This window comes from Cygnus atratus, chromosome 25 (assembly GCF_013377495.2).
Source record: "Cygnus atratus isolate AKBS03 ecotype Queensland, Australia chromosome 25, CAtr_DNAZoo_HiC_assembly, whole genome shotgun sequence".
In the NCBI taxonomy this organism is placed as follows: Eukaryota; Metazoa; Chordata; class Aves; order Anseriformes; family Anatidae; genus Cygnus; species Cygnus atratus.
Genome location: NC_066386.1, coordinates 3,542,137 through 3,568,118, shown reverse-complemented (window position 1 = coordinate 3,568,118; position 25,982 = coordinate 3,542,137). Strand labels below are relative to the sequence as shown.

Here is a 25,982-nt window from a genome sequence, read left to right as displayed (position 1 = left end):
CCAGCGGATGATAATGGTCGATGCACGTGGGTTTTCTGTCCTGTTCTTTGCCGTTAGACACTCGGTAGCGTGGGTTTGCTGCTGAGCATCTCGTTTAACGCTGTGGGAACAGGAGAGGTAGATGGCACGTGCAGTTTTGAATTCACTGCGGGTAACTGGAGGCAGCTTCTGTGTGAGAGGAAAGGGGAAGCGCTCTCCCTCTCGATTGTTCTTTCCAGGAAATCTTGGTTCCTGGCTGGCTGTGTTATTGCTGGTGCAGGGAAAGAGAGATGAATGTGCTTGCTTCCATATGAGATACTGCAAATACAACGAGCAATGAGAGGAGAACTAACAGACAGAGTTAGAAACACGTATTGATAGCTGGAGCAATGTAAAACCTAAATTAATGATCAATGTTAAGCATTAAGACAGACTTGAATGATGTGAATAACCTCGAAAGCCGGATGCAGAAGTTACAGTGTGAAAAGTTAGCTGAGTTTTGTTGCTAAAAACACTGAACAATAGCCAAGATCAACAATTCCTGTCTAAATCCATGTGTTCCTCTTCCTGTTTAGGTGACGCTGAGCAGGAGCTGGGACCCCCTCCATCCGTAGATGAGGCAGCAAACACACTCATGACTCGCCTGGGCTTCCTCCTCGGAGAGAAAGTCACGGAGGTACAGCCAGGGCCCCAGTACAGCATGGAGGTGCAGGACGAGAACCAGGTACAGCAGCTCCTCCACTCTTCTCCGGTTTTACAGCAGTAACTGGATGGGCTATGATCAGAATGCAGCATGGGAGATAGTGGTTATTTTCTAATTATATGGCAGCTGAGTGGCTCATAATGGTGAAATGATTGTTGTGAGGTAGAAGGTTGTATCTCCTTGTTAAACAATGAATCATCATTACACTGCAGCAGTACTTGTTTTAGGGATCAGCTGCTACTGTGTGAAACAGCTTCTGTTGTTTTTCTGTTTCTGCGAATGTTGTAGGAGTGGGCAGCGTTTCTAATCAGATTACAGTGATCAAAATAATCTGTACTTCCATGGCATCTTGTGTGCAATATTTCAAAAGCATTTGAGCAATGTTGCATAAAGACTTGCTATGTCTCTAGGAAGTACAGGTAAGTGGTAATATTATTGTACAGATAGTCAAAGATTTTGCTCTTTTCTTGCCTAGCAAGATGAGTTCATGCTTGAAAATCGATAGAGAAAGCAGATCATAAAACCTTTGTTGTGACTGAACTTGCTACATCCTCTTTGGTGGCTGCAAAGCAGAACAGCAAAAAGGTCAGGGTCATGGCTACAGTGTAAATTCTGTGGAAACTGCCTGAGTTTCTTCCTGCCCCTCCTCAACCTTGGACAATACGCCCACTTCCATCAGTGTTGATAAAATGAGAATGAAACTAGGAGACAGTTTTTTGGTTTGATTTTTCCATCAGCTAGAAGGACAGTCCAGCGTGTGGTGCAACAAGGCAAAACTCAGGAGCCCAGCTGCAATTCTCTCTTCTTTTACCAGAGTCTTTGCATGACTCTGCATGACTCTATCTCTGTTTTGGATATCCAACATAGGCACAATTCAGAGGATCCAACTGACAGTCCTGAATTCCCTAAAAGAGTCAATAACAAGTGGCAGCCATAAAGGTAGTCCTGGCATTAAAGCTCGATGCCCGTCATGGTCCTAGGAAGCTCGGTGCCCCTTGGCAGGAGGCAAGGAGCTCCCCCAAGCCCAGCACTGCTCCGAGCACAAGAGCTGGGGGAGCTCCTGGGGCTGGAGGCTTTTGGTCCCATGCCCCAGACTGAACCAAGTGATTTTGGTCTTCCATCACCTACATGGCCTAAAGGATTAATATGTAAGATGCTTGAATGCCAAGAAATGTGTTTTTGTAAATTTTTTGCCTTTGACACATTCATTAAGCTTTTAATGATTTCATTCAATTTTTTATTCAAGTTTGGTGGATTTGAAATGTACTTTACTATACATTGTGCTAGAAAATGTATTTTTAACAGGCACCTATTTGAACTGAATACTTCAAAGCCCAGCAGAGCTTTCTACTATAAATGGCTCCTTTTGTTGTTGCCTTTTGACAAAAATTAAAATCCCATCTTTTCTCTAAAGTAAAAGATGTCTTTGGAGAATAAATAAAAGAAAAATCTAAAGAGAAACAGCGGAGAGTTGTCCTCTAAAATAGATTGATATCTTGGGCTGTGTGCTAATTTTTGCATGAAAAAGTTTTGCAAGGCCTTTGAATGCTATTCATGTGCTGGAGAAGATAAAGAGAGGCCGGTTCCTCAATTACCGACTTAATTCTTTTTCTTTCTTTGTGAGCCTCTCCTGCTGTCAGCACTCGCCTTGAATCGCAGAACACTTGAGGTTGGCAGTGACCTCTGGAGGGCATCGCATCGCGCTGCCCGCTCCAAGCAGGGCTGGCTTCAAAGCCGCACCATGTTGCTCGGGGCTTGTCCAGTTGAGGCTTGAAAATCTCCATGGATGGAGACTCGACAGGCTCTCAGGGCAACCTGTTCCAGTGCTTGATGACTCCAGCTGCGAAGGGCTTTTTCCTTCTAGCTGGTAGAAAATTTCCTTGCTACAACCTGCGGCGATAGTGTGTTGTCCTTTGCAGTTCTGAGAAGAACATGGCTATCTTCTCTCTACCCCCCTGCAGACCGTGGCGGCCTGCAGCTCTCCCCAGAGGCAATTTGGCCTTCTCCAGGCTGAAGAAACCCAGCTCCTTCTGCCTCTCCTCCTGCACCCAGCAGCCTCCTGACCACTTGGCCCTGTAGGCCCCGTAGGCCCTGTGGCCTTCCTCAGGCTCTGAGTGGGGCCGAGTGGTCGCTTCTGCCCACTTCACCACTACCCTACTGCACTACAGCAGCTGGGTGCAGAGAGAACCAGCCAGTGAAATGGGCTGTGGAGAATTAAGAAAGCTGGTTTAGTTCTTCCACGACACCTGGCGGTGTGGAGGACAGGCAGCCCTGCTCGGCCTGGTGTGCCCTCACCTCCCACCGGTCCTTCAGGCCAGGACCCAGCCCAAATGTGGCCCAAACCAAAGCCACTTCGGCTTCACAGCAGATCTCCTGCAAACCTCTCTGACTCCTTCCCAGATTGATTTCTTCAGCCACCCTTCTTCAAGGAGTGTTGAAAATCATGCAGAAAGACGTTTATGGGATTTGCAAAGATTAATTCTTCCATTAATCATTGATTAATTAAAACCTGATTGACTACTAGTTTGCACTTGAATTTAGAAATGAGAACAATTTTCTGGGTTTTCATGCATTAATTTACATGGCCTGGGCAAAGAATTTTCTTTGTATAAAAAGCTGGGACTTGGCTGCTGCTTGTTATTCTAACCATGCTTTGCCTTCTGAAGCGAGAAAATAATTATTTGCAATCTCACCAGTGCTGAGCTAAAGTGAAGATAAGGAGTAGAGGTGTTTTCACTAAAACTGCCCCAATCTGTAAATCGGCACATTCCATTTTCATTCAATTGCCTTATTTTGAATATGTCAAAGGATGTATTCTCTAATCCAGATTGCTATGAAATTGCATGTTTTATGGGCTGTCTCTTTCTTAATCATGCTTTCCTTAATGAGAGATCACAAATGCCAAAGAATAAATCCTTTTTCTCCTACTTTTTGGGAAACTATTTTTCAACTGTACTGGCTGCCAGAGAAGCACAAAGGACAATGGGCCTATGACAGAACAGTTTAATTTTTCAAAGCTTAGTGAAAACGTGACAGATGAAACAGCAGCAATAATAATAATACGGAATGTTCTGTCAATGGAAATTTATATTTAAAACTAGCACAGAGGAGCATTCTTCTATATCAATACAAAAATAAAACATGTCAATCAATGCCAAGAGATATGTCTTGTTATTTAGTAATTTCCAGTTGCAAGTAGCTTGCTCCTAAGGAGCTGCATTGATAATAGTACAAATAGAAGAGCTGATAAGAATATCACTTTTGGCATTTCGTGAAACAATGATGTTATCAGCTGCAGGAAAGATGATTGTACCCCTCTTGGACTGAATTTTAATTTGCTTTGAAGAGTAATTTTTCTGTGTTTTAAGGTTAGTGGATGTTATTTTGCTAGTACTGAGACAAGTTTCAGCAAGGATTTGTTTAAAATACCGGTTGAAACGGGCATAGAAAAACCTTGCCATAAACAATTCATAGCAGTAATCATGCTTTGCATTCTGAAAGACCCCAAATGTGAACTGATTAAATTTTTAGATGCTGTAGTATCATTTAGGCTAGGAGCAGTGAAGGAGCTGAATTGCAGAGCTGGAGAACAGCTGAGGCTGAAGGCATTTCTGGAGATGTCTAACCCAACCTGCTGCCCGAGGCAGGCTTGGCTCAGAGGAGGTTGCTTGGGGCCGTCTCTAGCTGGGTTTCGAACATTTCCCTGTCTTGTATGTCGGGGGCATGGTGGCCCTTTGGCCTGCCTCCAGTCTGCTCATCTCATACAGGGGAGCCCAGCACTGCAGGAGCGGTGCCACCAATGCTGCTTCTTTCTCTGTCTGAACCTCAGAAATGATGCTACCTTATACCCGATGGAGTTTATTGTACTGTCAGTGAGTTAAAGGAAATCAACATCGGAAGACATTAACTTAATAGCTTGGGTATACCAATGGGGTCTGATCAGCTGCAATAAATCAGAAGAGACAGTCCCACGGTAGCGGATAGTTCAGTGCAAGCACCTGCTTGATTCACGAGCAGCAATCCCAAAAGTGCCCCATGTTAGGTTGCATTAAGAAAGCCATACACCCCAGCAATTTTAAGTGGAAAAAAATAATGGAATTTTTTTATTGAATACTGACACAGAAGTAGTTTTTAATTTCATCACTAGAATTAATTAGTTAGAAATAGTTTTGGAAAATTAAAAATAAATTTACAGAAATCATGCCAGCATTTAGACATTTGAAGATTGCAGCAAGGGAAAATGAAAAAGGTTCGTTGAGAGAGAAGGCACGTGGCAGGTGCTACAATGGATGCGTGCAACCAGAATGCCCAGGGAGCCAGGATTTATAGAGCAGTCAGCTTGCCGTCGGTTCCTAGAAGGCTACTGGGGGAAAAGAAAGATCTATTTATAAGTGCCTCGAACATAAAAGAAGGGAAAATAACAATAACCGTGATCCGCTAGTGGCTCTGCAAATTGGATGGGGAGAGGAGAGCATTGCTTTGTTTCTCCTGAGGACTTCAAAAGCTGGTCTGGTGGCAGCCGTCTTGCTCACTGGCGGGATGTTTTATACGGGTACCGAAGGGAGATGATAAATTTCTGGAAATACCAACACGGTTCATTTTCTACCATGATGCAGTCTCTCTGTTTAATACAAAAACCTGACGCAGAGCCATCGGGTTAGCGCTCCAGCCCTGACATATCAACGTGCTTCTTCATGCTTGGGATGAACACAGTCATGCTGGCACAAGAGTGGAGGCACAGGGAGGTGAAGGAGGGTTGGGGCATCCACGTGGTGCTGCCCCAGAAGCCCACCCTTGGCACTGGGTGCCCCTTTTTTGCCCCAGAAGCCTGGGGATGATGTTGTGAGCAAGGGTTCTTATCAGCCGTGTTGGGATTTCTTGGCCAAATTAGATTTCTTCCCAGTAACTACACGTGGGATCTGTCTTCTAATTTAAAAACCAGTGAATCCTCCACGTGTTCTACTTACAAAAGTCTGCTCCAGACACCATTTGAGCTTCAAGTATAGAATAGTGAGAAGGATGCATTGTGCAGTTTACAAGCGTGATGCTTTCTGTGGTCACCCTGGGTTCAAATGCTGTGAAAAAGGGAACATGAATCTGCCTGATTATTAGGGAAGCATTCACACGGAGTACAAGAAATCTCAGACACATTCCAAATAGGGAATTAACCTCTGCTGTTCCTTCCTTGGGACTGGAACCATTTTGCAACAGTGAAAAAAAAATCCCGTAGGCAGAGGCGGGCTGCGGAAAGCAGAAACAATGGAAGGGAGAAGTTTCCAAGCACCAGAGACGTGAAGTCATGGCCCCGCTGCCAGCCCTTCTGCACCGCCCGTGGTCTGGGGGCCCAAATCCCTCGTGCAGCGGTTCAGCGAGGCAGGGAACCCTTCCCTGGAGGAATGAGGCTGGAGGCTGACCCTGCTGTACGTGTCCTGAGTTCACCGCCGTCCCCTGTGGCCACCAGCCACTATGGGCACATTCAGAAAGACCCTACGCTGGCAGGGTGAGTTTTCCCCATAGCGCTGCTTGCTCTGAGGCAGAAAGGTAAATTTAAGGGAGGATCACGTGCTCAGGAACCCTTTTTTGTTTTAAATTCTTGCCCTGTGCATCCTTTTCTACTTGAGGGGAGACGAGCGCTGGTCGGACCCAGTATGGGGGCGCCTCCTCCTCCGAGGCACGCTGCGGGATGAATGGGAAGCGTATGCTGGGCAAAAGGGCTTGGTTTTGTGGAAGGAAAGTAAAAAGTTGTACATTTGGTAAGCTATTGGGATGACTGCTCTAAAGTACAGAGTAACGTTGATGAAGTTGCTATGTTAGGTAAACAGGAGCACCTTCCAGTGTCAGCGGGCTTTGTTGCTTACAAATATTGCAGGATATTTCTCCAGGAGGAGCTTTTGCCAGGGAAGATTGTGTATCCAGCAGCCTGCGGTTAGAACAAGGGATCTGTGTTGTATCACAGCTTGTCTCAAATCAAATTCAGGAATAATTTTGTTTTCTTAATAAACTGATCTCTGTGCACAGCATCAGATGTACAAGGTCTTTGAAGTTTCTTGCACACAGTTTCAGATGGGTTCTTTCCAAAAAAACTTTTAAACTACCAGTCTTTTTTGTGCTGCCGCATTTTTTGTTTTGTTCTGCCTTTGGAGAGCAACCTTTTCACTGGTATGGGTTGGCTTTTGGCTTTCTGGCTTTCTTTTCTTTTTTTTTTTTTTTTTTTTTTTTTTGAAAACTATGTGGTGGGGAAAGTACGCTGGTTCGGGGAAGGGCTGTCTCATATCTAGATAAGGGATTTTGAACTTCCTCTTTGCCAGGCTGTGAAACCATTGTTGCTCTTCTTGAATGAAGGAAACATTTACAGGGCAAAATAAAAATTGCAGTCCCGCTGAGATTTCTGAGCAGATGTAAATGGCACAGAGGTCTTTGTAGGATTTCCTGCATATAATGTTTCTTGCTGTAAGTGAAGGTGAGATCATGCTGTATGCTTATGACCCTCAAGATTGCTACTTAAACAGAGTCACAGACTTTATCTCACTTTATTGTGCTAGTTTATTTCTTAACTTTCAGTTCCATGTTAACAGACTGCTCAGAATTTTAATAAAGCGTGCAAGCAGGCTTTTGCTAAATGCCCCTTGCTGGATGTTTTCTGCATTGCCCATTGAATGAGGAAGCTGGAACTTGCTCTTTTCCAGACCTCCGCAGGAACGCAGCGCATAAGCCCCTGCTCCACGCTGACCAGCAGCACGGCCTCGCCGCCAGCCAGCAGCCCCTGCTCCACCCTGCCGCCCGTCAGCACCAGTGTCACCGCCAAGGACTGCACCTATGGGGCCGTCACCAGCCCCACGTCCACGCTGGAAAGCAGAGACAGCGGTATCATAGGTGAGCGTGCCATCTTTCTCCTTCTTGCTCTCTGTTAGTTCCCCTAATGCTAAGGCAGCCAGTCATCGAGTGCTTAACAAGCTTTAGTTTGGATAATATATGTGTGTTTGATAATGAACGGGGTGTTTTCATGTTACTCACGTTAATGTCTCAGTGACCAAGGTGAATTATACCCCTCTGCCTACCACTCCTGATATATAAATTCATGTAGAGTTGCTGGAAATGGGGAAGAATGTAAGTGTGAATTGTTTGATGCAAAGTTTTGGAAGTTGTTTAAATGGTAAAAGGCAGAGTTTGCCTACCTCGTTCTACTATTGTTGCTTCCCATGTGTCCCCCATCTTCTCTGATTCACATACTTAGTGCAATCTTTCTTCCCAACATTTTCTTACCTGTAATTCCAGTGAGGTTATTTCTTCTGCCAAGTTGGCTTTTTGGCCCAAGAAGTGAGACGGGGGTGGGCAGTGCCAGGCAGTGGCTGCTGCTTGGGGCTGCCGTCTTCTCCTGCTACCTCAAGTAATTTGAGGTATCTGTTTTTTCAACATTTTCCTTGTCTTAATGCTGTTTAGTCCCTAGACACTGTTCTTTGCTGTTAGGGGAAAGAGAATGGACAATGCTACTACATTCATAGTTCAAAGACTGTTGCATTTTCTGTAAAACTGTTTGGTGGGGAGGAGACTGTGAAATGTGTTCTTGTGTTACACGCGCAGTAAGTAGTTTCTCTGACTTCTACCATAGCACTGTTGAACTCATAATTTTAGAGGATTAATGAGAATAATTTTAGATTCTCGCTAGGCCCCACCTCTTCCTAATTGCCAGCGTAAAGGATCATGAGAAAATAACTTAAACAGATTAATTTGTGCTCACTAACCGTGAAGGCACAATGGGAGGAAAGAAATTGCTATGTGACATCAGGCAGAATGGTCTTAGCATGGGTGTCCTCACCAGGATTTTTTGTTGAGTGTTTCTCCAGCTAAGAATACTTTACTTTGCCAATGGTTTATATAGTGCTTAAAGAAGGAGGGAAAAAAAAAAAGGCAGGTCGATAATTCAGGGAGGTTAGTTGTACTAGTGATTAATATTTTGCTTGGCTGATCAGGAAATCTGGGCTTAGTTCAGCTCCTGTATGCCACAGAAACCTTTGTAGCACTTCTGCCTGCATGATCTTAAAATGCAAATATGTAAGCTATTCTGAGCTGCATACCAGAGTAGGCTAATGGATTCTGGGAGAGCTCTTTGCGGTGTCACACACCCTTCGGTCTCTGTTCACAATGCCCCATGAGCTGGGCTTCCTTCCCTCTGGCCAGCAACAGCCCCGCGAAGCCTGGTTGGGTTGGAGAATGATGGTGAGTAGAAGTGGACGTTTGATTTCAGCTGGGTCCTGCCTCTCAGCACACCTGTGAATTAGGTCTAAGATTGAACGAAGCAAGCAGCAGAGTTTGCAAAAATGTGCGTGCTCTGCTTTTATGAGCTGTTGTTACTGCTGTGGTCCGTTGGTGCGCTAGGCTGTCGTGTTGGGTTCGTCCCGACCTCGTGGTGGTGGGTCCGCACCTGCCACCTGAAGGCCATGAGGCTGAGCATTACTGCAGGTAGGTTTCATTTGGACCTTCTGGTTCAGGGGAAAGGCAGAGAGGTGTGGGTGGTCTCGGCGGCACACCCGTGTGTCCGAGAAGTGTCAGCACGATGCTGACTCCTGGTGGGGTCAGTCGTTGAGCCTTTTTGCTCAGACTCTCTACCATACCCTTCTGTCAGTAGGTCTATACTAGCATTTTTTTAAAGTCGAGAACATTTTTTCCCCCTCACAAGGAAGATTCTCGTAGCAATTTCTTTCAGGAGCGTAGATTTTCTGCATGGAAAAATTGGAAAGTGAAAGAAGGTGGCTTATCCCAAGGCTATGTTAATGTATCCCAGATGGAAAAGTCATGTAAAAATATATTCGTATGGAGTAGGGGAAACACTGTTTGAGGCTCCCAAAAAGCAGTGCTTTCCTCCTCTTGTATTAGCACTCAAAGGAGAACAGGAGGCTTTCTCCCCTTCTTTGCCCCCCACTTCGCTTTGACAATAATATTTTCAACATCTTCTTATTCCGGCCTTTGATAGAAGCTGGGCAGCTGTAACAAATTGTGGGGGAAACAGTCTTCTCCAGTTATACTTTCCAGCAGCAAAAAAAATGGGGATTTTTTTTTAGCCAAGCCTGTTTCCATCCCTCTGCTGTCTTCTGCAAGGCTTAAGGGCAGCGTGAGCAAGGGGAGGCAGCTTCCCCGCGGGAAGTGGACGTGGACTTTTGTCATTATGGCACAGTTTGGCTGTGAGCTGGGCGTGCAATAATTTTGTAAGGTGCTCTCTGCACGACGGCAGTTCCCTGGGATTATTGTCACTGCAGAGTACAGCAGCCACGTTGCCCACATGCAGAAAACAAACCAAAGCTCACGCGGGCTCTGCTCTCCCTTTCAGCAACACATCAGCTCCTTTGTTTCTGGAGGGTCAGGGATCAGGTTTCCCTCCCTTGCATTCCTGGTTTATTGGATACAGATCTTCTTGTGTGCATTTCCCTTGGTCGTGTTTGCTCTCGGCAACGATGACAGAACTGACATGGCTTTTGGGCTGAGGGGCTTTACACGGACCTGAAAAGTGTAAATCTACTGGAGATTTCCATGACAAAGCTACTTCAATTGTTTTTTTTCCTTGCCATTTTTGTGTAGAAAAAGATTAAACATTTCCCTGGTATTTTGTGTTTCCTGAGTTACGCTCCCTCCTGCTCCTCCCAAATCAGTGATGTAAACTGTTAGCTCATGCACCTCCGCCAAGGTGTATTTTTGTAATAGATGAGAAATGGCAAAACGAATGATAAAAGGTACAGGTATAGGGAGATCTCTTGATCTTTGTCTCCTATCTGTCAGTCCTCAGCTGCAACAAGCATCACCTCCAAATCTCAGTCGCGAATCTCCACCACAGTTTGTATTTTGAAAACAGAGAGGTTTTAAAGTGTGTCCCAGAAGGCGAGTGTGCAATTTGTGCAATATTTGAGAATTAGCAAAGGCCAGAAAACAGTTAATTAAGGTAGGAAGGCAATCCTTACACCATAACTGCATTTCCCTGTGTGTTTTTGCTTGACATAAAATGTTTTTGTACGTTTTAAGCTCATTTTACATACCCATGTTGCTAGACACAGCACAAACTTGCACGGGCAAACTAGAATGGGCATTTTTGTTCTTAAATATGGATGTGAAGCCCACGTTCCTTAAAGAGGACAAACTGAGCTAAAGAAAGCACGCTTGTGCATGTCACCTGTTCCATAATTTCAGTTATCACTGGAGAACAGACGTGTCATATCTTTAATCTGCATGGCACTGGGACCATGTCACGCTTACTGACCACTTTAATAAATGCACCACTTGGGTTGCAACAGCCTTATTTTAAATTTTAAGGTCCCTTGTTGTAAAGGAAAGTTATTTCTACTTTATTGAAAGGGTAACGATAATGTTACAAGCTCCAGATCTTCAGATTCACAGCCTTATCACCTTTCCCAGCACAAACTCCTTGCAAACTGTGTTGGGTTTCCTTCATCTCGAAGGCTCAATCTCAGTTTAGAAGCACAGTGCAAAGCAGTAGGACAGACAAGGGAAATTGCAGCTGAAGGAAAGGTGAAGGGAAATTGTATGAAAAAGGGTTAGTATTTTTTAGCTTTTATATTAGTTGCATGTTATTATAGCAGCCATCAAAAGCGGTAATAAGTGTAATCGTTAACTTACAAAAAAAATAAAGGTGGGGGAGGGTAGGAAAGAGGAGGTGAGCCAAAAGCAGAGATAGGAGCAAGTCAGTCCTTTCTCCTCAAAGCCACTAAATGGTTTTTGTGTAAAACAGAATGGCTGGTGAAAATGCTGACCTGATTTTAACCTCTGAATAGCTTCCAGGATTTTTTGGCTCTCACTGTATAAAAGCAGCCAACTGTTAATGTTCAAAATCTGCTACTGAAAAGAAAACTGGTCAAGGCATCACGTGCTCCTGCAGCGAGACTTTGTGCTTCTCGTCCCGACAGAAGTGGCCCTCTAAAGTTTTGCTGCTTGGATGCAGCAGAAAACACAAAAAGAAATCTCCAACAGTCTTAGGCAAGTCTTCAAATAAAGCAGAAAACATTTCTTGCTAGAATAGGAAGATCTCCCAAGTGCTTGTGACGTTTGAGTAGCACTTCGTATCATTTAGTAGCAGTCTCCCGAGGGTATTAAGAGAGCGGCTGCGTCCCTGTGTTGAATCTTCCCAGAGAAGTGACATTTGCAGTGCTGTGATTTACTCCCTGACGAAACGGGGCCGTGTTCCTCCTTTATGTAAACTTCTGTGCTAATCTGCAACATGTTCCCTGCTTAATGATCAGGGGGATCGTTCTGAGCGAGGAAATACAGGTATGATGCTGAGGCAGCTGGAAGGAAAGCCAGTGAGCGGTGTAAATCCTCTTGCACCACTGCTGCAGTGATGTAGGTAGGTCTAATACCATGCGGACCAGGTGGCTTCACTTAAATTTTGTGGATTTTACAAAGAAGACACATAAAGGGTCCCTGTCCCCTCCTGGAAATCTGCCCGATAGCTTTTTTATTTCCCTCCCCCCTCCTTGATGCTTTTCATTCCTCACTCGGACTCCTGACTTTTTATCAAGTTGCTGCTTTCTACAGATCTATGCGTTCGTTGGTTGAAAACAGGATTGTTAATAAATTCATCTAGACTGCACGTGAAGCAGAAAAGACGCTGCTGACAATAAAACAAGATAAATTTGTTTGCGAGTTTAACTGTTTTGAGAAGGGAACAAAGAGCAGCTCAAAAGGCACTTCAAGATAAATTTAACTCAGGTTAAATATTTTTGTGATCTTACAGCTGCTGCATTTGAATTCTGACAATCTCATCAGTATTATGAAACGTTCCGGTTAATAATGAATAAGATTTCTAACAATTGCAGCTTTTTTTTAGTCTACCCAGCTTCCATTTGGGTTCATTCCCCAAAGGAGGAGCTCCCTGAAAAATGTCTGATGTTGATGATGATGAGCTTTTGTTCGCTAATGCATCTGCATATTGCAGGTGATTGGGCTGACAGTCAGAGATGAAAAGGGAGGCTATTTATCAGGCACGTCAGCAGCTGTAGAGCAAAATTGGTGGGATCACAGAATCCCAGCCACATCAAGTACATAAAATATCGTTTCTGGATCCTGATTCATTTTTTTCTTAATTTCCTTAAAAAGGACAAATTGAGCAAAAGTAAACGTGTGCACATGTGAAGCGATTCGTGGTCAGGGTGAGGAGTGAGGAACCCAACCAGGCATGAAACATTTCTGCCTCCCCCCAGTTAAATCTCCGAGGTGTCAAGGGCTGGGTTTGCTACCAAAATCTGGCCCTTAAATACTGATAGAGAATAAGTTGGCGACAAGTGGTTGTTAGGTTTTTTTGGGGGGGATAAAAAAAAGGTGGAGGAGAGAAAGAAGTGTTTAAAGATAAAAGCAGAAGGAAGCAGCCCAGAACACGTGTTACATTAGAGCTGTGAAATCTGCTCTGGTTTACAGTCCAGCCTGGTAGATGGAAAAAAAATGGAGTGAAAAATTGAAAGAAAGACCACACTGAAAAGACCGAGCAGGAGTTAGCTAGAGGACAACTCAAGTTGCTGCTTATATATTAGATTTGGAACCTTTTTACCAGATTTCTTTAATATTCACAATAGAGGACTGTGAAAAACACTCACCACCTTGCTTCAGCAAGTGATAAACTAAGGTTTATAGAGGAAAGATTTGCTGATAAGTTTTGTTTCCCGAGCTCAGTATTTGCAGTAACTTGTGCTGTGATGCGGGGAGCGTCCCCGGGTTCTAATGCTGCTTTACCCTTACATTTCTAGTCTGCAGAGCAAGCAGGTACGAGCCCTTTCTGGCTTGGAGGCATTTATACCATTCTTCATCCTGCCTGTCAGCCATTACAGCAGGGAATTCAGATTTAGAACAGCAAGAATATAGGGTCAGCATGATGCTACTGTCAAGGTATTTTTCATTACGTTTCAAGACCTTTTGTGTGCTTACTGTGATTTATAGTAGCTTGAGGCTTGGAGCAGAAATTGGTTTACCTGGTTAATCTCTGTCTTTTCATAGGATAGTTTATGCAAATTAAGCCAATGATTTGTTTTCCCTATTTGAGACCACTGTTGTAACAGAAGTTAAACGTAGGAAGAACAAGGTGGATTTTGACCTCAAAACCAGGGCTGGTTTAAGGTTGTGGTTTGTTTGGTGTTTTTTTTTTTTTTTTTTTGCTTGGATAAGCCTTAAACTTTCCGCCTGATGGTGCCCAGTCAGGAATAACTCTCTTCCTCTGAAAGCACCCAGTGCTCCAGAGGCCACCCATGTACTGGTTGCAGTGCCCAAGGCTGCCTCCATCCCCGGGGAAGGATTTGGGCTTCTGGTTTGTGCCTGCCCAGCTTTTCTGCCTGGCAGCCAAGCTCCCGGGAGCAGTCTGGGGCGACTCGGCTATATTTAAGTGTCTCTCTCTGCAGCTGACTTTATGAAGGTTTATGTAAATTGGGGTAAAAATTTATTTTATTCCTTGTAAAGTCATACATTTTAGCTAGGACATCTCTAATGTGATAAGGCAAGTTGTATTTTATTGTGTTACTGGATGAGAGTGAAATGAGGTTAACCTGCAGTGGCTGCAAAAGTGCTTCTAGTATCCAGTTTCAGGGCAATATATGAGGCTTATTGCTCTGCTGCAGTTATTTCTTTAAGGCAACAAAATCCCTATTTCCTACTTGAGATGCATTATAAATCTCTACATATAATTAATAGCCTAGCTGTTGCTCGTCATAAAAAGGTAGCTGTAGGAAAGTGCTTTTTCCTTCAGCTCCATCTGCAACGTGAGCATAAAGGTTGACATTTTCCAGGCATGATCTCTGCCTCGAGGAGAATTGGATGGGATGGTAGAATTCCCCTCGCGTGTTTGACTCGAGACAAATGCAGTTGAAAGCCTCGTGCTCCGGGGCACAGGCCGACCTGCAACTACATTAGAAATAATATTTGCTGTCCTGTAAATACATGATATTTCTTAGCAATGCGTAGCACTGGCTTCGGTGACGTCTGGGATGCTTAGATGCACCTTGGATGCAGTTCTGCTCTTTCCCAAAGAAATAAAAATATTTTAAAACATGCTGTTGGTAAAAAGTTCTAACCAAGATGTTTCACCAAAGGAAAGGAGCCACGTCAGGGTTGGAAATTCAAAGCTTGATGCAGGCAAAGCATCAAATCCTCTGCTGAGGTAAAAGGCAAGTGTGAGTCTTGCATGCTAAAAGCGAGATAGGGTTGTAAATGGGCCGCTGGTGCATCTCTGGAGTGTCTCCCTTCCCAGCATCAAAGCACACATCCTCAAAGAAGCTGAGGCAGCGCCGCTCTCGCCGATACCGTTGGTGCTGTTACAGAGGGCGGTGTTGAAATCTTGCGGGCAGAGATAGGGCAAATCCCCCGAGAGGCGCGGCGGGGACTGCACAGGGGCGCCTCCGCGCCTTGATCCCGCAGTGAGAGGGTCTGTCTGGGCTTTAGTCACTGATGAGTGGTGCGGCGCTCTGATGCTTCACATGCCTCAAATTCTGTCCTCAGATTAAACACGGCGTGAACTGCACGCCGGCTGATTCACTGGGGATATGATATATATATATGCACCTATATTTATCTACATGTGCCATCACTGGAGTGCTGTAGAGAACCACAGACGTTTCTTCCTGGCTCTCGGGTCTCTCCTGTTCAGCACACGGCTCCCTTGGGTGCCCCCGTCCTGCTCTGTCCCTGCACGAATCCCTCCCATAAAAAAATTCCCAGCAGTGTCTGAAGGACTGTTTGGGTCTTTTATAACCCTTTCATTAAGAAAGGATTAATTCTGACATCTCCATCAGTGTGACAACTGCATTGTCATTTCCCAGTTTTCTAATTTCTGACTTTGTGGTGCTATGGGCCACCCTCAGGGACGCTGACCCTCCTCGTCCCCAGGCTGTGACATCCCTCATCCTTCAAAGCCCTGAATGTGTCCCGCACAGCTGAAGCGTTGCCAGTGATGAAAACTTCAAATACTGGGTTTCTGGTGGGTCAGTCCATAAATGTCCCTGCAGTCCCTTTTAGCGTTGGCACAATCTAAACAATGCAAAGTCAGGTTTTGGTCTGTTGGGATCTTTCGCCATTAGGACCTCCTTTTCGCAGCCCATCGGCTGGATTAGTGCCGTAGTCAGGAATTACAGAGCCACGAAATCTCCAAGGATTAGTGCTAAATACTTGCTGGTGATTTAGATCTTTAATCTAACCGAAGTAGTAATATCAGCCAGAATTTCAACATCAGAGTCAGTTTTCAGTATAATCTAATGTTCTGATGGTTTCCTTATAGCTCTGTACACCAAAATCTGCTTGAGAAATATGGCCAGTGGTGTCGTGGTGGTGCACAGTTCCTCGCCAGACAGTCTCGCCCCATCCTCTCCCCAACGCTTCACTGCTCTAAGGCGCAGAATATTTTTAACATGTAGGTAGAGTTCAGGTACATTAATGACACAGCAGCAGCCCTGTTGTGAATTTGGACAGGATTCAGCCCAGGGGTGGGTCCTCTTTCCCCATGCAACCGTCCGAAGAGCTTATTCCTGCAGAGCACAGTTAATCCCCAGCAGGGAAATGTAGGAGATTGTGCAGATGCCTGCTCGCACACCCAAATGTCTCAAGGCAGCTCCTGTCCTAGAATCCCCTCCACAGCTCTGTCCTTTGGAAATTTTCGGGTATGCAGATGGCAAACCTGCAGAAATAATAATAATTCGTAGCTTTTCTTCTGGCAACAGGTGTTTATGGGCTTGATCCCGTCTGGAACTTAAATGAAGTTCTTTCTACCCAAAAAGTCTTTGCACTTTTTTTTATACCTAAGCATGACTCACTTTTTGACCCTGGTTATCGCACCAACCTTAGTTGGTGCACGTAATGTGAATTTCGTGAGATTCAATGTTGCTCGCTCGAATGTCTGTGGCGAGGTGGTGGTTGCTGGGCTCCAGGTGCCGGGGCTAAGCCCAGCTCTGGGGTGCTGCTGGTAAGGCTTTACTTCTCCCAGGGGATGTGCTCTGCATGTTGGCTCATGTTGCCGACTTGTAGATAGCCTCACGCTTTTGCCTTTTAAATAAAATGAAAATTGTTTTGGTTTAAAATAGCTCATAGAACAGATTAAGTCCATAGAGTAATTGCTTCCAGCCTGTGTAGCCGTGCTTGTATCATGCCGGGCTGTTCAGAAGGTAAATTGATCCGCAGAGAGCAATCCGAAATACCTGATTCAATGAAGAGTTTGCACATAAACAGCCTTAGTGTAAAACAGTGAAAATTATGTTTAAAATGAACACAAATTGACAATTAGAAAAGAGACCAGCAGGGTTTATTATCATTTTTTTTGCCACTTCATTAAGAGAAATCTTATTTTGACGCATGGTTATTTTGTTTTGTCCTCAGTTTAATGTATTTGAAGATTACTGCTTTCAGCTGCTGACGTGTTTCTACCAAGATTAATTAGAAACATACTGGGGTTGTATAAATTAATGGATTTTTTTTTTTCTGTAAATGGACAACACAGTATGCTTAGCACCTCAGAGCCAGACTTTTGAAATGGAGTTTTTCTGGGAAACAGTTAAAAATCTGTGTATTGATATTAAGCAATTTAAGGGAGCAAAAGAGATCTGTGAACATCTGCTTCTTGTTTTTATCTTATTTTTCACGTTACAGTGTAAATGTGTTCACCTGACAGCACGCTGTGTTTAAATGCCAACATTTATGAAGATACCAGTTCTTATCTGTTACCTGCGTTGGTTTTAAGTTTTAAAAAATGTTACAAACAGCTAAATTTTGGAAACCTTGATGAGGTACAAAAACATTGATCTCACTTTATGGATGGGAAGCACAACCCTGAGAAATAAATAGGTCCAAAAGATAAAGGTGAAGCCGCACAGGCCGTGTTGGGGTGGACACAGAACAGGCACTTCTTTCAGGTCTTGGTGGGGTTTTTGGTGATTTTGTGAATTCAGATGAAAGCTTTAATTCTGGTTCATGTTATGGTGACATTTAACATGTATAATTAATCCAGATTGGTCCTTGGATATTGAAATGAATGGTTCTGCACTGGGGAGAGAGCCGAACAGTCGGCTTGGCACCTGTGCAAGGAGAGCAGCGTCAGCCCTGATTTTAAAGTGCCTGAAGCTGCCTGTTTTGTCAGAGGGGACAGGGCAGCTTTGTTGGGGTATTTCCAAGTCCAGTCGGATGCCTAACATCAGGCAGCACCCATCATGTGAACAACCAACTAAAATATGTAGTTCTCTGCTCCTGAATGAAGTTGGAAAAACAAACAAAGGAACCCTTGCCCACGTGCAATTAAACAGCAGCCTCCTTTAGGTGCTCTTTGCCTGGAGCCTCTTCTTGAGGCTACTCACCTTCAAAAAGTGGGCAAAGCTTTGGCAAGGCTTTAGCCTAAAAGCATGTGAATCTTGGGAGTAATTTGCTGTTTGCATTTATCAAGACAAAAATAAACACGGTGCTGGTTGCCAATGAGGCAGCAGAGCTGCAGGACTGAGCTGTTGTGCGGGCAAGGAAGGCTGCCCCTAATGAAGTGTAACAGTGGGGTTTGTGCTGCAAACAAGAGGAGATGCTGCTGTGTCCAGGGACAGATGGCAGAGAAATTAGCAGAGAATTTGGACTTGGAGAGGTATTTACCATGGCTAAGTGAAAATGACGTATTTCAGTGGATTTATGAGATAAATATTAGCGAGTACATCTACAAGCACAGTGCGCCTGGGGCTCAGGAATAGGCAGGATGGAGTTGTATTTCAGGGTCTGGAGTAGCAGTAGGAATCTGCACAGTTGTGGCAAGTGAGAGGATAGTGAGTTATATGTTAATATATCAACAATCCTACTCTTTCAAGTCAAGCAGTATGAGGGAAAATGTACGGATTACATTTAAAGCTTGATACAAACGGCTGTAAATCAAACGAGACACCGAGTTCACTTTCTGAACCGAACGAATCCGTAAAAATTAATTGTTCGTGCAAGTCAGGTGTGGGTTTGTATGTGATATTTCATTGTTACAGTGTTTATAAATTTCTGAAAGCATTCTCCGAAAAGGTTGCAACTGTGATGCAAATTGAAAGATATTTGGAGCACTGATAAAGTTTCTTCCTTAATCATTTCTAGTCTTTCTGGAATTGCGTATTCTAATACAACATTGTACATAATTTTAATACTTCTTTATAATTATAAATGGCTTTTAACAGTATGAGCCAAGACATTATAGCTTAAATGTTCTTTTAGAAGTAGTAAGCAGAAGTAGTATCATTAAACTAAATTCCATCTCTGATTTATGTGCATGTGGAAAATATGATGAGCATCATTTTTGGCGCTTGCGTTGCACAACTTCGTGTATAGCAGCATGTATGCAAGCAATTCTTTCTTTGTTAGTCATCTTGTTTGTAATTTCTTCCTTCAAGCTACTTTGACAAGCTACTCAGAAAATGTGGAACGCACGAAGTATGGAGGGGAGAGCAGTAAAGAGCTTGGATCTGGAGGAAACCTGAAACCCTGGCAGTCCCAGAAGTCCAGCATGGACTCCTGCTTGTATCGCGTGGATGAGAACATGACGGCCTCAACCTACAGCTTGAACAAGATCCCGGAAAGGAACCTGGAGACGGTCTTGTCCCAGTCAGTGCAGTCTATTCCTCTTTACCTTATGCCACGGCCAAATTCCGTAGCAGGTAAGAAATAAACATTTTTTCATTTATGTCATGTTGAAATTAGAGACACAGCATATACATGCCACAGCCTTTTTCATGTTATCGTTATCCACAGAGGAATCTCCTTTCTGTAGTCATTAAGTGTGACAAAAATCGTCTGTCCATTTGACTTATTACTTCTACATGGAAAATTCCTGTGGGAAAAACTGCTTCTGATGTAGTTTAACAGTTATTTCAGCAATCTGTGGTGTCATTTTTACAAAATTGTACAACTGTAAGATTAGCGGAGAGTATATTTATTAAAAAAAAAAAAAAGTAATTTTTTCCTATCATTACAACGCAAATATAAATATAAAATGCTCAGGTTTAAAGTACTGCATAATTCCAGGACAGTCATTTATACTCTTTTGAAGGAATCTTTGTGAGAAAAATCAAATGTCTGATCTTCTCTGATGATCAAAAGAACTTCAGAGTTAAGAGAATTATGAAAAGTTTCCTGCAGAAAAGTTGCTGTGGATCCAATCTCTTGATGGGACTTTGCCCCGCATGCATTAGCACGTGTGTGCATACACTAGTTCAGCTTTTGCAGCATCTGGGATTTGCTAATGACTGAGCTTTTTGTTTTGGCACAGTGTCAAAATTTTCTTCATTTAATTTCATAGCCACTATTTGAAAGATTCTTAAATGATGCTGTGACATAGCTTGGTAATGTCTCAACAATCTGCTAAGTTCATCCCTCAAGTTGGTAACAGCAGGAACAAGAGATAGGATCAAAGATATTAAAGCTTTACTGAAAAGCTTCTTGCCTGGAATTATTTTTCCTTGCTTTGCTGTTTTTTTCTTCCTGGGTAACTTTTTGGGGGTTAAGCATTATGTTCAGATGGTCTGTATGCCTGTCTATATAGACACATGGAGAAACCTTTGTCTTTTTGTAGAGTCCCTGCATGAGTCTCCTTAGAAATATTAGTCCAGAAAGTCTGAGCTGCAAAGACCCAGGAGAATGTTGGTTAGAATAGCATTGCTGGTCCACCCAGGCTGTGTTGCATAACTAGATTAAATTTCCTTTTTAATCCCACTTTGGAAAATCAAAGGCCTAAAAGCAATGTAGAAATGAGGTTTTTTAGATGCTAAAATACAAAGCCCCTAAGCGTGGTGGTTAAACAACACGTGCCACGTGCTTACATCTGAAAGACTAAATGCATGGGATTTCAGGTTAGAAAGAGGTGATAGAAAGTAGAAGCAGGAAACTCCACTTGCAAAGCCTCCTTACTTAGGCTTTGGGTTCACTTCTTAGAAGTGACACATCATCGACACCTGCAGAAGAAACCAGGGCTGGTTACCGTACACTTAAATACCTGGGTATACTGGTTTCAGTGACTTTGGAAGAGGTTGGCTTGCCAGGTATGTTTATAGGCAAATAGAAAAACGTGGTAGAAAACCATTTAGCAAGGTTTGGGAACAGCCTTTTCTTATGTATCTTTGTGCTTTTATTAGTATATCAGCTAGCACGCATACCCCAGGATAAACGGTTGTAGGAATAGTTATGGAAAAGAGGACAAGATTTGGCTTAACCTTTTAGCATTGACTGCCCAAGTGTTATTTCCTCTAAGTTTATTGCCCAGAGAGTCAACCTGCTCTGTCTGCAAGCTGCACCTCCTAGCACGAGCACTTGACATCGTGCAGCCGGGTGATGCTGCAGACTAATCTGACTCAAAGTTAACCCTCCAGAAAACATACACGTTAATTTTGAGCCATTAATTTTGAGTTCATTAGTGTGGGGGCAGAAGACAGAGCACCTGGCAGTGGATGGGGCAGAGAGCAGCCTGTCTTAGGGTGGTTTTCCACGTTTTAAGCTAATGATGAAGCCACACCTTTGCTAACACACACTGTTCTTCTTTGTTGTTGTTTTGCAACACAGCTGAACAGTCTATTTATACACAAACAGTCTGTTCCATTGCACGGCAGCACTTACACCTTGTGGCTTTTTTCTTTTTTCTGCAGTTTTCTTAAAATGTTCCTTATTTATCTTCCAAAACGGAACAAAAATGTTCATTTCTATGCCGGGCTTACAAATGCAATCAGTGTCATGTATGAATCCCTCCAGCTCACAAATGGAAGCCGTTCTCCCAACATGTATTGATCCAGTCTTGCACTTAGTTGCATAATACGTCTTCAGAAGCAATTAAAAGCAATTTATTGCAAACACTTTCTCTTGGAAAAACCCTGGAGTACCTTAAAATGCCAAAGCGGGATGTTTGTAGAGATGGGAGGTTTGGTAGAGCACTTCTGGGTCTTGGTAAATCACTCCAGTCCCTGGGTTGTTGTGTATGGGATGTGATTTTTTTAAGTTGTGGGAATAGTGGGAGTACTTCCTTTGCGTGAGCTCAGTTGGGGCACATATGGTGACCAATACTTAGTGAATTACTGCACGGAGTGTAAAAGTTGCTGGGCAATTTTATGGTTTGAAGTCAGAAGCAGCTGTGAAGGGCACCGCTGTTGTGCTGGGCAGCCAGCATTTCACAGGACTTAATTGAAAGAGAAAGGAGAGCTGGGGTGCGAAAGGGAGGGGGCAAATTGTCCTGAGCTCAGTAGTGGGAGAGCTGAAGGGCTTGGGGTCACACGCTACTCACAGACAATAAGGTTGCTCGCAGCTTGGCTACAAGTTAAAATACCACTAATACATTAGAAGAAAATGAAACAAAACGTGAGCATAGAGTCATAGCATTAATACCATGCTCTCAGGGGGAAAAAAAGCTAAGGAAATTCAGGGACCAGAGCTGCTGATTCTTTTCTCTTAATATCAGACATTAACAGCTCTTAGTTACGTTTTAATTATTGTCACCATACCCCAGAGCCCTGCACCGTCAGCCAGTGCAGTCCAGCCACCGGCAAGTCTTCCCTGCCTTCTGCTTCCACCAAGTCTTCTCAGAGCTAAAAATGCAGCTCAGATCCTGAAATCGGTTTCCTGCACCATTCTCAGATAAATGTGGAGAGAAACCCAGCTCTGCCTCCAGAAAGGCTGGGTATTCCTATTTGCTGCTAACAAATACCTCAATGATATGGCTCAAACCCTCTAAAATAATTTTTGTTTGTTTGGCTGTTTGTTTGTTTGACTACTGTATTATGCTGTATTAAATTAATGTTAAAAAATAAGCCAATTAAAAATGTTCTTCGTTGTAATTAGGGAAAGCCCCTTCACTTCCTACATAAGCACCGTAGGGAGTGTTTTTAGAGGTATCAGTACCTCTCCAGAGTGTGACCTTGCAGTACAAAGAAACCTGCCTCCATTCTTCCAGTATTAACAGCAATTTTTCTAGCCGTGTGGCATTCACAAAGTGTAATCGAGTAATCACCAGTTCTAATTGAAACCCCAAATCTCAAAGCTAAAAAGAAAAAAATAAAAGTTTTTTTTTTTTAAAAAAAAAAGGGAAGGAAAGGGAAAGGAACAAAGAGTGGAGCTGCATACAGAACCAGTTCAAAGTAACGAGTGAGCACGTTAGGGGTGATAAGATGTAAAAATTCTTGTTCATTGCCAAAGGATAGAAAGCTGATCTGGTTATCCTTTGCGATCAGAGTGCTGACAGCAACAGCAAATTGCCAAGGAAGTGATTGTAATCCTCTTTCTGCAGTGTTTACCTGCTCTGTAAAGTGCTCTTTACTTCTGTACGGTGCAGAGCACTTTGCCCATCTGCAGAGGTTGTGTGCTCTGTTATACTGTGGGAAATGGGAAAGGGCTGCAAGCGTCCAGAGGTTGGGATCCAAGAAAAACACCTATAAAAATAATCCCAGGTCTTCCAACAATTCTTTAAAACTCGGTTTTACAGTTCAGAGCCATGTGAATCCATTGGCTTTGCTGTTTTATTGTTCCCAGAAATTGAAAGCTGCAACTGTATTTTCCTCCTACCCTCTTCCAGGCAAATAAGCACAATAACTCATTTTATATGCTTCCAACATTTCTCATAGTAATCATCAGAAGACACTTGACATTGGAGCTGGGCATTCAGGTTTCTGAATGAACACAAAGGCCTCAGCACTGTTTGCAGCTCATGTACACGACGAGCGTCTTATTCTGCTTCTATTACCCATGAAATGAAACATGAAATCTTGAGTTATGTAGACCCTGCGCGTGGTTTACAAGGTCTGCTTCAATGTTAACAGAGAATTAAAATGACCTTTTATAATACTAGATCCTCTCTTTTTCCTCTCGGAGAATATAAAATAACAGCAAATACATTATTAGCTATTAGCTTAAACTTTCTAACGGATAAGGAATTTAATCTTTAAAGGTGAGGGCAGGGTTTGCATAAACGCCTCTCAGTGAGGTCTGTGAGAGCACAGAGAGCAGTGGTTATCTCAGGAAGCATCCTGCGTCTGGCAGCTGGTCCTCTTGGGATGCTTCTGGCAGAGACATGAGCGCACAGCAGCCCTGCCTGCGCCACGCAGGGGAAAAGCACAAACCAGGGGCACGGGAAAGTCATAAAAGCTGACTTAAACGTTTCTTAACATTGAAATACATTCATGTTTACTTCTGTTCTGTGCTGTCCCTGAAGGAGGACGGAGAGGTCTCATGAGCAGGGCGAGCATGATGCTCGGAGGGTCTGCAAAACCTCAGCGAGACCCTGGGAGACCACGCTCGGGAAGAAGCAGAGCAGAAGCTTTTTAAGAATATCTCTTGCTCCGCCCAAGGGAAAGAATTGATACCAAAATGACTCAGAAAGAAGTATGATGTTAAAGGCAACATGCTGCAACACAGGGAAAGGAAGCTCTAATTAGATCTGCTTTAGTGTGCTTGCTTTTCCACAAGCCCTGCAATGTGTTGCAGTACAGCAAAAATTTGTTCTTTTTTCACTTTCGTTATAGGGTTGGTGTTCTCTGAATTAGATAAAACTCTTCCTATGAATCATTCCAAAGAGAGAGATGAAACAAAGATGCCTCAGATAAAACCCCAAACTTTGTGTTGTCCTAATTGTGCTTGACTGTTTCTTGAAAGCTTAGGCCAGATATCTAGCCAAAAATGATGACATTAATTCTGAAGCAAATTTATTAGTACAGCTGAAAGGAGACTGATTTTGGGGTAAATGGAGAGGACCTTACCTTGCAACAGCACGCTCTGACATCAGCCACAGCAAGCTGAGTCCATTGACTCAGCTGGGAGCAGCGGCTCCCTCCCACTCTCCATTTTTACCCCAAAAGACCCAGTCCCCAAAGCCCACCGGGCATCTGGGCTGCCAAATAGAACTTCCAAGTCAGGTTGCCTTCTGTCTGTTAGTCAAAAAGTTCATTGAAGCTGAATTGTCTTCCACTAGTTGTGTGCCATTTCCTTGGAAGAATTGCATCAGCAGTACGCAAATGTTATTTTGAGGACTTTTACTTTTTTCTCCCTTGTGTCCCTTGTATCTGCAATCGCTCTGTCTTATTGCACGGAATAAACCTCATCACTGAGGGGAAGCTTTCAAGAGTTTAATATTATATTTTATAAGCTCATTTTATCTTGCATATTTTTTTGATGTACTGAAGCATATTCTCTAGAAAAATGACTTCTCGTTTCTCTGGCCGTAGGCCTCTTTAATTATTCCTCAGTTCTAAATCAGAAGGATAAATCTCAGTTCATCGGCAGGGTGGTTGCACTGACAGTTACAAGAATCAGCCATGGTAAAGCCCGAAATGGATGTGGTGTTTCACGTTAGCCACTGCTCGTGGCGTACGAGCCTCTTCAGATGTGGCTGTAGAGGATGATGATGATGAAGGTAGGAAAGAGCCTGGCTTGGGCTGCCGAGGAGGAACTCCCCAGTCCTCGTAGGAGCAGCAGTAAATCAGGCGGTTAGCCATCCCCGTGCTCTTCTCTGGCAGCGCACACCACTTAACATCTGGGCTTCGCTTGTCTCTTAATCGCCATTTCACAGACAGGATAGAGGCTGAAATGCAGACTCCCTAGATAAATAAAACAATAAAAAATGCCAGCTGGCATGCTGTTCTCCCCAGGAGATGGAACAACTGTTCTTCCAGGGAGCCGCAGGCCTATTGCAGTGCCTCGAAAAGCGCGCAGTTGTTGCTCGCTGCAGAAGCTCCTTGCTGCCCACTGGGTCACCAGGAACGCCTCGGAGCAGTGTCCTGACGTGGAGCGAAGTTAGGAGAAGGTCTCCTCCTGATTCACAGTAAAAGACTGGCTACCGTGTTTGTATAGACTTGAGTTACTGGATGAGGAACGACTGGATAGACCTGAAGTCTTCTAACCAAGATCCACATCCTAGAAAATCAGTGCAACTTTTAAAGATTTTCAGTTCTTTGCCTTAAAAAAGCTTTTTAATTACACAAGTCAGTAAGTGCTGGCGCAGTTACGTTCCTCAGAAACCGTCCAAATCCCAACATGGCTAACCATCCTTTTAGCTGCTAGCTGGTGTGATCAGAGGCCAGACACCACTGTGAAGGGACGTCCGTCTCCCAAGTCAGGCTCTGCGTTAACAACTGGGGGGAGCAGTTGTCCCTAATACAGGCTCCAAAAACCTGGCTTCATGTTGAAAACCATTTCCTATATTTAAGAAGGAAAATCCTACAGCCCAGAAGTAAGCTGTAAGGAAAGGATGGGCCTGATGCGTATGAGACACTTGGCTCTTTATCTAATAACTGTGGCTTTTATGTAGGAGATGAAATATCACCAAATTCCATTCATCTGAAGCTATGCTAAAAGC

General features: G+C 43.7%; 1 protein-coding gene across 1 annotated transcript in view; it reads left to right on the top strand.

The window, feature by feature from the left end:
• The window catches only part of TANC2 (tetratricopeptide repeat, ankyrin repeat and coiled-coil containing 2), a 244,554-nt gene that overhangs the window by 138,644 nt on the left and 79,928 nt on the right, over nt 1-25,982 (top strand). Inside the window, exons 9-11 of the mRNA XM_050715451.1 lie at nt 555-703; nt 7,369-7,555; nt 19,051-19,314. Coding sequence (XP_050571408.1) covers nt 555-703; nt 7,369-7,555; nt 19,051-19,314 — 600 coding nt within the window. The remainder of the gene's footprint in view (nt 1-554; nt 704-7,368; nt 7,556-19,050; nt 19,315-25,982) is intronic.